We start from the raw sequence: 12598 nt of genomic DNA, 5'->3' as shown, positions 1-12598 counted from the left end.
CGCGTGTCGCCTTTCCCCGCTGTCTGTGGCTTCGCAGTGCCAGGTGCAGTACGGCTTTGACCTGATGGGGCCTGGGCAGGGCCCGTCGCCACCTCTGGGCCCGCCAGATCGGCCATTCATGCCGCTGCAGAGGCCCGGCGGGGCGTACGCCCACTCGCCCACGGGTAAGCGTGGCACCGTCGCACGCCTCTCCTCTCCGTCACATGCACTCTGACCAAAGACAAAGATTCCCCCCACCCCCCCCGCCCGTGTCAGCCTTTAACAGACCGTCTAGTCAAGTGCTGTTAGCGAGTAGCACCGATGAAGGCCAGCATGGCGCACGAGGGTGGTTGGGTGGCCAATACCATGCCCGGATGGACGCCTTTGTCTCCCCGGTGCCGATGATTACACACCACGTCAGGTGCCCATTTCGGGGCTGATTCGTCCTCGTTCGCGCCGCTGCTGGCGAGAAGGGCCTCCGCTTGAGGGAGCCCGTGGAGGCAATCGTGAAAGCGTCGTTGTAAGCGACCGGTAATAAGAGAACGCGCGACGACTCGATGGCACGCGCCCAGCGGCTCCGCGGTTGACCGAAGTCGAGCCGCTCGGGCCGCAGCGGACGGTCGCTGCGCACGAGCGCGTCCACCCAGCAACCGGTAATCCACGGCCGACGGCAGCGACGGACGGCCCTTGCGAGATTTCAAATTGAACGCCGCTACCGTCTTCAATGTAACACTGAATGTTGTTCTTTTGCCCCGGTTGGCATTTAGGTCGCAACCTATCTCTGGACTGTTTCCGCCTGGTTTAAGTGCCCTTGGGGCAGGGGCGGGGGGGGAGGCGCCGTCTGTGCAAAACGGCACAGACGGCGGTGGTGGTAGGTCGGTTTGGGATCTCTGGCGCATTCCGTGAGATTCCACCGTGAGATTCCAGGCCAGAGGATGGAGGTCTCTTACAGTGAGGGAAAGAAGTATTTGATCCCCTGCTGATTTTGTACGATTGCCCACTGACAAAGAAATGATCAGTCTATCATTTTAATGGTAGGTTTATTTGGACAGTGAGAGGCAGAATAACAACAGAAAAATCCAGAAAAACGCATGTCAAAAATGTTATAAATTTATTTGCATTTTAATGAGGGAAATAAGTATTTGACCCCCTCTCAATCACAAAGATTTCTGGCTCCCAAGTGTCTTTTATACAGGTAACGAGCTGAGATTAGGAGCACACTCTTAAAGGGAGTGCTCCTAACCTCAGCTTGTTACCTGTATAAAAGACACCTGTCCACAGAAGCAATCAATCAATCAGATTCCAAACTCTCCACCATGGCCAAGACCAAAGAGCTCTCCAAGGATGTCAGGTGTGAAAACCACAGCAAGAAAATTTGAAAAAAGTGGCGGTTTATTTAACGTTAGCACCACGGAGGTGTGTTGTGTTGCAGTCGGAACGTCGTGAGAATTTTATCGTTTTATATTTTTATTATTTTATTGTTTCCCTTCTACGTGACTTTACCGAAAGAACCAAGAATATAATATAGAATATAATATAGTATTCTTGGTTCTTTCGGTAAAGTCACGTAGGTAGAAAATAAAAAATTAAAATAAAATAATTTAAATAATAATAAAATAAAAATAATAAAAGCAAAAAACCCACGACGTTTCCATCGCAACACAAGCGGTCTCCTTTTTTGTTTTCTATCTACGTGACTTTACCGAAAAAACCAAGAATATTAATTCCTGCAGCCGCGAAACTAGTTCGACCAAACTCTCCAGAAGGGCCTCTCGTCGTGGCAAAGCGGCAGACCCTGACGTTGGCATTGCCAGTCGCAAGAATATAATCTGCTCAGGGTCAATGAGTAGAGTTACTTGGTGACACGGATCCCTGCCCAAACTCGTGGGAGGAGAATTTCCACCGCCTCACTGGCACCAGAGCCACCCAGCGGAAGGGAATGATGAGGGACACCATGTGTGACTTGTCTTGGGCACGGAGTTCCTCGTTGGACTCCTTTTGCGAGCGAGCGGTTGTCAGGCACCGGTCAGTCGTTTTGCACGTTGTTCATTTTCTTCCTTTGGATGTAAACCAGAAATAGCTAAAGCACGACATTTGATTATTTAAAAAAAAGAAACACACGCAATAAGCACGAGGACTTTCGTTGGCACAGCCGTTGCCGACACTTTTGTTAATTTTCCGCACCCCCGTTTAGCGCGGTTTTCTACGCACGGTGCGACAGAAGTTCAACATACGTACACACATTGCCGCCTTCTCCGCTCGTGCGCGCGCGCTCACTAACTACACTCGCCCCAACAGTCTGTTAAGGCTGTACTTCGGGGGTGGGGGGTGGGGGGGGATCTTCGTCTGTGTGCGCGCTCCGCGCGTAGGCATGACGGCCGACGGACGCTTCTACGGCTCCGCGGTGGACCTCCCCTCCCAGTTCAACCCCTCGCCGCCCCTGCAGCCGCAGTACGGCGACGGCGGCATGGTCACCCCCTCCTACTCGCCCGTCTTCTACTCCCCGCCGTCGCCCGCGGCGCCGGGCGAGTACCCGCCCATGCATTCCCCGCGGCGGCTCTACGAGGCGGCGCAGCTCTCGGCCCTGCGCCGGGAGCTGGAGATCGAGCCGGGGCTGCTGCACAGCCCGTTCCACGGCGCCCTCCACGGCTCGCTGCCCTCCCTGCACGCGCTGCAGCCGCTGCCGCCCTTCCTGGCGCCCACCGCCTCCGAGCCGCCCTTCATGTACGGGCCCTCCGCCCCAGCGCAGCCCAAGCCGGCGCGGCCGCCGCTCTTCGCGCAAGACGCCGAAGACCTGCCGGACATTTTCCTGACGCAGCAGCAGCAGCAGCAGCAACAGCAGCAGCAGCAGCAGGCGCTGCAGCAGTCGCAGCAGCTGCGGCAGGCGTTTGAGCTCGCGCAGTTCGGCTTCGCGCCGGAGAGCGAACAGTCCGTGGGGTATTTGGAGTCGTCGGCGTCCGCCTACTTTGCGGCGCCACCGGCGCCGGAGAGGCCGCGCAGGAGGAAAACGCCGCTGTTTGGCGGCCAGGAGTCGGCGGTCGTCCCCGCGCAAGAATTCTCCTTGGAGCAGCAGCAGCAGCAGCGGAAATACGAGCAGCAGCAGCAGCAGCAACAACAGCAGTTGCAGTTTGAGCAACAGCAGAGGCAGTTTGAGCAGCAGAGGCAGTTCGAGCAGCAGCAGAGGCACTTCGAGCAGCAGCAGAGGCACTTCGAGCAGCAGCGACAGTTCGAGGCGCAGCAGCAGCAAATGCAGTACGAGCAGCAGCGGCACTTCGAGGCCCAGCAGAAGCAGCAGCAGCAGCAGCAGCAACAGCAGCAGCAGCAGATGCAGCAGCAACAGCAGCAGCAGCAGCAACAGATGCAGTACGAGCAAATGCGGCAAATGGAGCTGAGGCACAAACGTCCCAAGACTCCGACGGAGCACGTCTACGCCAACGTGGGCGCCGGGGCGGCTGGCGCCGTCCTGGCCGTGCCGGGCAGCGGCACCGGCGCCACCGCCACGGCGAGCTCCCGCAAGAAGGCGCACCTCACCAAGCAGACCAAGATCGAGGGCAGCCCCGACAGGGCTGGGAGTGGCTCGCCGAACCCGCTGCCGACGATCATCATCAAGGGTAAGGGGAAGAGCGCATATTTTGGGCCTTTCTCTACGCACGCTGGCCCGGACGTCTTGGATTGCCATTATTTATTTATTTGCTACTACTACTACTACGTACACGACTCCAGGCAAGGCCCCACTGAGCTTCAGAGCTCATTTTAGGAAGCGACGCGGTCATCGCAAACGATAGCTCAAGGAAGCGGCTCATCGCACGGAAACGTGTAGATGGCCAAATGCTCTGAACACGCGACGTTGATTCTAAATGTGGAGGGGACAAAGCGGAGGACCCGGAGGGAAATCCGCGCGAACACCAAATGCACAGCAGGCGTCAGGGTCGGGATTGAACCCACGACCTCCTGCATACGAGGCGCGGTAGTTAAAAAGCTTGTCCAGCGTGCCAACCATTACACCATGTCAGCATTGTTCACATTTCGACCAAATTTGGACAAAATTCGGACCGTGACGCATAAGATTTCGTTTATGCCCACTGAGAAGCAGACGGTGCATATTTATCGTTAATGCAGCTGCAGGGAACTAATAACACGGGCAACCGCTGGATTAGTTTAACACGTAAGCTTTCGCGACCAATATCCATAATAGAGGTTTTTGTGTTAGATCGCGTAATAAGTATGTCATTAAACCTGCCACCACCCGACACAGCCATATAGTGAGGTTTGTCACGTAAGCAGAACATGCCAATTCGTTGCTAGTACAGTACACCGGTGTATTGGAGAGTAAACTCACAGGTTCTACAATTTGAGTACGACTTTTCGCCGGTAATTACAACCAGCATCATCAGGCGATAGCCAGCCCTCTGGATTGCAAGTGCAGTGTGCCAACTAACAAGACCTCCGCGGGTTTTCTTTTTGTTTTCAGACCCACACTGTATGCACGTACGTGTGTGTTGAACTTCTTTCGCACCGTACGTAGCCAACCGCGCTCATCGGAGGTGCGGGGGAAGGACAGCAAACTAATGCACAGAAAGCAGTTCTAAAGAAATGAGTTTTCATTCTAGATTATAAAGTGCTCGGCTCCAGTCGAAGGAGGTGCGTTCCAGACGGCCGCAGAAATGCATCTGAAAGCGCGCGATGCGGTGACCACCGTCATTGTTCGATGGCCAACAAAAAGCCGCTGCTGCTGCGAGGATGACCGGAGTTTGCGTGATGGTTTATGCTCCTTGGTGAGATCGGCGAGGTTTTGTGGTTCATTTGTGGCGAGCACCTTGTGTGTAATGAGTGCACCGATGTTTCTGTCACGGTGGGTTTTCTCATCATTGGACAGATGTTTTCTCATAATATCACAGCAGTGTCTGATTCAGCAATGCTCGGTTGCATTCAACTCATTCTCAACTTGTTAGGGACGCTGGAAAATGACAGACTCCAGTAATCCCCCGTTATTCGCGAGGGGTACATTCCGGAGATGCTCGTGAATAGCAAATTTCGCGGATAATGATGAATTATCCACGAAATAAATACGCAAATAATAAATGTCATCACTTTATCTCTCATCACTTCATCTCATCACTTTCTCGTGTCACATTCTGTCTCACCACTTTCTCTCTTGCCCCCTCCCTCTCTCTCGACGTAGCCAGGTAGAGTTCCAGGTGCGTTTCACGGATAGCCGAAATTGCGGGTAGCAAGTTGGCGAACGGCAAGGGAACACCGCACGTACGAACCTGCCCCCCCTCCCCCCCCACGTACACCCCTCGGTGTCCCCCCGTTGATGTTCGCCGCCTGTGAAACGGTGCCCTGCCGTGTGGCGGCGAGCACGAGGTGACCCTTTTTTATGCGCCCCGTAAAACGGACGATTTTCCGAGCCGCGGGCACGTTCGCACATCCATCGCCCGGCCACTTTGCACCGTCGATTATTTAATTCCTGCGGGGGCCACCTTTAATATTTTTGTTTCAAAAATTTTTCGTTACTTACGATTAATTTCCAAAGCGTGCATCATCCCCTATAAAGATCCCGCTAACACGATTCGCGAGAGTAAGCCACGGAATAAAAAGATAATATATATAGCGTTCTACAAATTAATCGGGAAGATAAAAATTCGTTGTGAAAGTTGCAGGTGTCGTCGATTGATGGGAAGAGGTTCCGAATTTCAATGCATCCTCACCTCCCTAAAGAAAAGCTAAGTAAAGGTGAATTAGATTTAGCATGGACCTGCCGACATACATACCAGTCACCTCTCTCTAACCCACTCACCACGGCCATCTCTCTCTAACTCACTCACCATGGCTGTCTCTCACTAACTCACTCACCACGGCTGTCTCTCTCTAACTCACTCACCACGGATGTCTTTCTCTAACTCACTCACCACGGCCATCTCTCTCTAACCCACTCACCACGGATGTCTCTCTTTAACTCACTCACCACGGCCATCTCTCTCTAACCCACTCACCACGGATGTCTCTCTCTAACCCACTCACCACGGCTGTCTCTCTAACTCACTCACCACGGCTGTCTCTCTCTCACCCACTCACCACGGCCATCTCTCTCTAACTCACTCACCACGGCTGTCTCTCTCTAACTCACTCACCATGGATGTCTCTCTCTAACACACTCACCACGGCTGTCTCTCTCTAACTCACTCACCACGGATGTCTCTCTCACTAACTCACTCACCATGGCTGTCTCTCTCTCTAACCGACTCACCCACAGCCGTCTCTCTCTCACCCACTCACCCACAGCTGTCTGTCTCTCTCCCGCTAACCCACAGCTGTCTCTCTCTCACCCACTCACCCACAGCTGTCTCTCTCTCACCCACTCACCCACGGCTGTCTCTCTCCGTGCCGTGCTGTCCCCAGAGCCCTCGACGAGCAGCAGTGGCCGAAGCAGCCAGGGCTCCAGCATGGAGTGCGAGACCCCAGGCCCTGAGCCCAAGGAGATGGAAATCCCCGAGGTGACCTTCAGCGGCCTGCAATCCGAGGCGGGGTCCGCCGCGCTGGGAGAGACCGCACCTCCCTCCGCGTCGTTCCAGGTGCGCGTTGCTTTTGCCGTGCGCGCTCCGTTGAGCGGTCGGCTACGTACGGAGCGAGGGGGGTGGGGGTGGGATGTCAGCGTGCACGCGCGTGACATTTCAGTGGCGCGGTGCTAAAACTTGTGCATCGCAGCAAGAAGGGCTTGAGCCTTTTGCGTTGTCTTCCCCGTTCCGCACGGGTTTCCTCCGGGTTCTCCGATTGCCTCGCGTAGATAAACAAACCTACAATCTAATTGGCGTTGGACCGAACATCCAAATTAAGCAGGACCCTCCTGCGGAGAGTTGTCGTACTAAGTGTGGCTTTCCTTAGTATTGATTATCATCATCATCATCACATCTATCACAGCAACCCACCCTCACATCCCCTCCTTGTAGTGGTAGCTGCAGCCGGTCTTCGTTTTTCCTGTTCGGTCTCAAGGTGGGATCACACTCGAACGGGGGTCAGGTGGCCCACAGATGCGGAGCGCTGGGAGCTCACACCGCTGACACATCCTGGGTTCGAAAACCAGGCAGCCGCCTGCGGTTAAATCGGCTTCTTAAGCGAGACCCACGGCAGAACTTACTGTAAACCCACGCCGGAATGTACCGCAAACAGGGTAAACAATATACGGTGTTTAAAAATACAAATAAAAAACGGTGCCAAAAAGAAAATCACGTGACAGACCTGCGTGCGCATAGCCCCAGACGTAACGGAGTTTCGCGAAAGCGTTCACAGCAGTCGTGGCAGAGTTGAGCCTGCAGCATGGCCTGAACACACACGTGGTTAGAGAGAGTGAATTTGGAATGTCAAGATTGGTTACTAGGATGTTCCAAAATTTCCAGATGCTATTGCTAAGTGCCCTCTTTCTACACCGCAGGCCATCAGCACTAAAAAACAATATTACATAAAATCACACCGAGCGCCGTATATTGGATCATTCTAAATCATTATGTTAATGACCTTCCAGCCGAGTAGTGCCTACAGTAAACACAGGATGTTGTCCCACGTCCGACCGCATAGCCGCGTGTGGGTCAATTCAAACCGCACGGAGCGAATTTAGCCTAGCCAATGGGTCGGCAGCGGACACGCGAAATCGCACCGACCGAAAACCCGCGTCGAGCGAGGGAAACCCGCGGTTTAGACTTTTTTTCAATTCCGACGCTGCGCGCGGCTTGGAATGGCGTCCCTCCGCCTCCGGCGGTTGTCCTCTGGACGAGACGTGGGAATCGATCGGCTCTGGCCGCCGTCTCCGCCGAGCCGCGCCGTCAGTCGAGCAGCCGGACGGCGGCAAGCCGGCGCGCGGCGACGAGCGGCGGCGGGCGTCCCGAGCGGCGATCGCGACGCGCGTGCTCACCGCCACCTCCCGGCAGGACCCCTTCTCGGCGGCGATCGCGTTCGCCGTGCACGAGAGGCAGCGGCGCATCGAGGAGCGCCACCGCTCCACGGGAGACCTCTCGCTGCTGTCGGGCGACCCCTCGCGCCAGCAGCGCCGCCCGCCCAAGCCCATCCTCAAGCACTCCAAGTCGGTGGACGAAGAGCACCTGGCGAGCAACATGCAGGCGCGCATGGCGGCGCCGCCGCCTCCGCCGCCGCTCCCGCAGCACATGCAGCAGCACATGCAGCAGCACATGCAGCAGCAGCAGCAGCAGATGCAGCAGCACATGCAGCAGCAGCAGCAGCCAATGGGCTCGCTCACGTACCTCTTCGGAGCGGCGAACGTCATCACTGGCCCGCCGGCCACCGGGCTTACGTTCGCACGGCCGGAGCAGAGGCAAGTGTCCATCGTGGTGCCCGGGCAGACTCACCACCCCCAGCCTCATCACCCACACCACCACCAACATCAGCCGCTCCACCACCACCACCACCACCCCACCGCCTTCGAGAGCAGGACGAGGAAGGAGCTGCCGCCCCTTCCGCCGCCCCGGAGTGTGGTGTGGGAGCTGCCTCCGTTGCAGCAGCAACAGCCGCTGATGCAGCAGGCTGTGATGCAGCAGCCGCTGATGCAGCACTCGATGCAGCAGCCGCTGATGCAGCACTCGATGCAACAGTCCATACAGCAGTCACTGATGCAGCAGCAGCAGCAGCAGCACGCGCCCAAATTTAGGAAAGAACCTCCGCCACCGCCGCAGACGGTGGTGGAGCGGAAGAGCGTCATCATCAACATCATGGACACGTCGCAGCAGAAGTCGGCCGGGCTGCTCATGGTGCACACCACGAGCGAAGACGGCGGTGGCGGCGTCGGCTCGGAGCTCGGCCACGACGTGGGAGTGGCCCCGGAGAGAGGCGTCGATCGGCGGAGCAAGAGGGGTGCCTCGTCGCCGATGGGCTCGAGTGAACTGCGGGCGGGCGGCAGCCCGCTGCAAATGTGCGTGCCGTCCCCGCCCGCGTCGCCCGGCGTCCCCCAGGAAGGGGAGTTCTCTGCCTTTGCCACCGAGACCATCCCACCTCCGCTGGAGTTCGCCAATGGCTTCGCCACTTCCATGCCTCAGCAGCAGCAGCAGCAGCAAGGTTCCCTGGACGCGAGGAGGCAGCAGCAGCAGCAGCATCAACATCTTCACCAACTTCATCAGCAGGGGCACAGAGGCGTGGGGAGCGAGTCGCTGGACTCGGGCCTGGAGGAGATCGAGTCGTCCCGGAGCGGGGCCAGCGAGCAGCCGGCCGAGACGACGAGCACCGTCTCCACCGTGTCGAGCATCTCCACGCTGTCGTCCGAAACGGGAGAGCCGCCCGACACGCACACCTCCTTCGCCGATGGCCAGCCGTGCCTGGTGCCCCACCACTACGGGCAGCAGCAGCAGCTGCAGCAGCAGCAGCAGCTGCAGCAGCAGCAGCAGCTGCTGCAGCAGCAGCAGCAGCAGCAGGACAAACCGCCCGTCCCTCCCAAACCCAAGCTCCGGCCGCCCGCGCTGCGGAGTTCCGTGGTGACGTTCAGCGAGCCGCTGCACAAGCAGGAGATGGGCGCCGCCGCCGCCGCGACGATGATGATGATGATGGCGCCGCCGCCGCCCGTGCCGCCGCCGCCGCCGCCGCCGCCCGTGGCCCCGCGCCCGAAGTCGTCGGTGCAGAGGTGAGGGCAGCGGGAGGAGCGGCCGTGGGAGCCGCGCGGTGCCACGCACGTCGGCGGTGCCACGCACGTCGGCGGTGCCACGCACGTCGGCGGTGCCACTTACGTCGGCGGTGCCACGCACGTCGGCGGTGCCACGCACGTCGGCGGTGCCGCTAGCCGCCACCCCCAACCCCGTGCCGTGCATAATTACTCAAATTTAAACATGTGCGCAGTAGCACCCCTCTTGACGACGGTAATCGGTTCTACGAAGCCGGTCGTTAAGCGATTCGGTCATTAAGCGAGTATAGGAAGCACACGTGATAGGCTTAATTGTTCCGGTAACATCGAAAGTGACCCTTTTTCGCCACAAAAAAGCGTACGTTATAATATTTAAACAATGGATATTCATACATAGAGATACTAACAGCATTATAAACACATAATATTAAAAGAAACATGGTTAATCAATGCATAAATTCATATTTGCTGTACCTACAACACCCCATTGTTAACAGGGGAATGGTCAGTAAGCGAACACATGGGGCTCTATGGAGGCACTACACTTCTATACACTACACTATACACTACACTATACTACTATACACTACACTATACACTACACTATACTACTATACACTACACTATACACTACACTATACACTACACTACTATAACTACACTGTACACTACACTATACTAATATACACAACACTACTATGCACTACACTGTATACTACACTACTATACACTGCACTACTATACACTACACTCTACACTATTATACACTACACTACTATACACTGCACTACTATACACTACACTCTACACTACTATACACTACACTACCATACACTACACTACTATACACTTCACTACTATACACTACACTATACACTACACTACTATACACTACACTACTATACACTACCCTACTATACACTACACTACTATATACTACACTACTATACACTACACTACTATACACTACACTACTACACACTACACTACTATACACTACACTACTATACACTACTATACACTACACTATACACTACCCTACTATACACTACACTATACACTACACATTCGGCTCTATGGAGGCCAGTCATTTAGCGATTAGTCGTCAGCAGGGGTGGCCGTTAAGAGGGGTTTTGCTGCAGATGTAAATTGTAGAGCGAGTATTACATGGGTAATGATATGAGTGCATGAATTCACAAAGCACCGCGTGCGCGGCGACCAAATCATTTGGATCCCGTGACGACGAAGTTACGGCGAAGGCAAGGTGCTGAGCTCATCGACGACCTGTGCTCGTTATTGTCGCCTCGGTGCCTCGGGCGTCTGCGTTGCGGTTCGATGCGGGGCGGTCGAACCTTCAGCGATCACCTACTTCACTCTCGCTCGGTTTCGTTCGACAAGTGAAGCCATTGGCGGGACCCCGGGGTCACCGTCACTGCCCCGGGGTGGGGAGAAACCGCGTAGCGACACGAGTCTTGCTGCCTTACCGACGACAAAACTAGTGGTCAATCGATTGGAATCGTCGAGAGCTACTCGGGGACACTAAGTTTCGTAAAAAGTTGAAAAATTACATAAACACGTTAAATTCACCGCCTGGGGGGGCGGCGGGCTCGCCTTGGCAAAGAAGCTGAGGGTCGACGGCTGACCGGAGGGCGTCGTCGCCGCCACGCGCGACCGCGGCGGACGCCCCCCGGGGCTTGCGTTTGGCCGGTGGGGTGGCGCCCATCGTGTTGATCGCCGCCTGCTGCTGCTGGCGCTTGTTGGCGCGAGTCTGGGCGGGCGGCGCGTCGCTGTCGGGATCACGAGTGGGCGGACTGAACAACAATAATAATTATTGACCTGATTTTTGCGGAACCCCGAGGTCCCGCCAAATGATTCAAGTATCCCCTTTGTCTGCTTCGGTGTAACGTCTGCTCCACATCTTCGCGCTCTCGTGCGACCCGCTTTGCTTTCGCCGTCACGTCTGTTCGCTTCCGTTGCTATCCATTTGCTTTATTTGTTTTGTTTGTTGTTGTTGTTGCCATTTTGGGGACCCGGGTCACCCTTGCAAATGAGACTCTGCCTCGCCTCTCGAGTTCTCAAACAAAGCGAACTTAAAACTTGGAAACGATGAATGTAACACTACGGCAGAACAAAGGCGGCGGACGGGCGTGGTTGGGCCGGCGACACCGCCTCATCCCGTGCCGTGCCGCCCTTCGTACAGGTGCTCGCAGTCACGGCTTACTCGCCCCCCCCAAAAACGGTGTTTTGAGGCTACCCGGGGGAATCGTTGACTTTTGTGTGCCTCTTGTGAACGCGACCTGCGCGCGGTGGCGAAACCAGGCTGTGGGAGGCGGAGACGTCGCTGGAGAGGGTCGAGGGTCACAAGGCCGCGCCGCTTGATGCCAAGACGAGCGTGATCAGCGAGCTGAGTTCACGGCTGCAGGAGATGAGCCGGGAGAGGCGAAGAGCCGCAGCCGAGCCGGTGGTCAGGTAAAACTAAAACACTTAAGGATAGTTGGGCCCAGACACGTTCATCGTAACGTGAAAACATATTCACTTGTGACGGGTATTTTTTTTTATATATATATATCTGGCACTGGGCGTCTGTGAAAAAGAGCTTCATAGCTCATCGGGTTCCTTCCAGTCTAAATAAAGATTCTGATTGTGGGGTAAATATGATATATAAATTACAATGGATAATAGGGGCTGCGTAGTCTCAAATTAAGGTGATTCACCTGATAGGGTCACAGTGATGACATCACTTTTACCTTTACTCTATTTAAAACCGAAACAGGAGGACTTCTTCACAATTCTGGCTAATCGCCTGATGAAGCTGGTTGTTGTCATCACCAGCGGAACGTCGTACTCAAATTGTAAATGTTGTGGGTTTTCTCTCCAACACACCGGTGTGCTGAAGCAGTAACTAATTAGCACGCTTTGTTTACGTGACAAACCTTACTGATTGGCTGTGTCGAGTGGTGGCGGGTTTAACTAGACCTTTATATTCACGCGACCTAACCC

The 12598-nt window shown here is 55.4% G+C and overlaps 1 protein-coding gene across 4 annotated transcripts in view; it reads left to right on the top strand.

Moving 5' to 3' along the window:
- Nucleotides 1–12598, top strand: part of LOC116944325 (SH3 and multiple ankyrin repeat domains protein 2-like) — a 375705-nt gene that overhangs the window by 353790 nt on the left and 9317 nt on the right. For all 4 annotated transcript variants that reach the window (XR_012942522.1, XM_076068527.1, XM_076068526.1 and 1 more), the window contains 5 exons: nucleotides 38–164; nucleotides 2349–3590; nucleotides 6382–6554; nucleotides 7905–9601; nucleotides 11918–12067. Coding sequence is in view for 3 of the 4 variants with exons in the window: in XM_076068527.1 (XP_075924642.1) it covers nucleotides 38–164; nucleotides 2349–3590; nucleotides 6382–6554; nucleotides 7905–9601; nucleotides 11918–12067 (3389 nt within the window). In the remaining variant the exon portion in view is untranslated. The remainder of the gene's footprint in view (nucleotides 1–37; nucleotides 165–2348; nucleotides 3591–6381; nucleotides 6555–7904; nucleotides 9602–11917; nucleotides 12068–12598) is intronic.

The sequence above is a fragment of the Petromyzon marinus genome, chromosome 21 (assembly GCF_048934315.1).
Source record: "Petromyzon marinus isolate PM22_M1 ecotype Great Lakes invasive population chromosome 21, UKy_Petmar_22M1.pri1.0, whole genome shotgun sequence".
Classification (NCBI taxonomy): Eukaryota; Metazoa; Chordata; class Hyperoartia; order Petromyzontiformes; family Petromyzontidae; genus Petromyzon; species Petromyzon marinus.
Note: the sequence above shows the minus strand (reverse complement) of the source record. Positions and strands in the feature narration are given on the sequence as shown.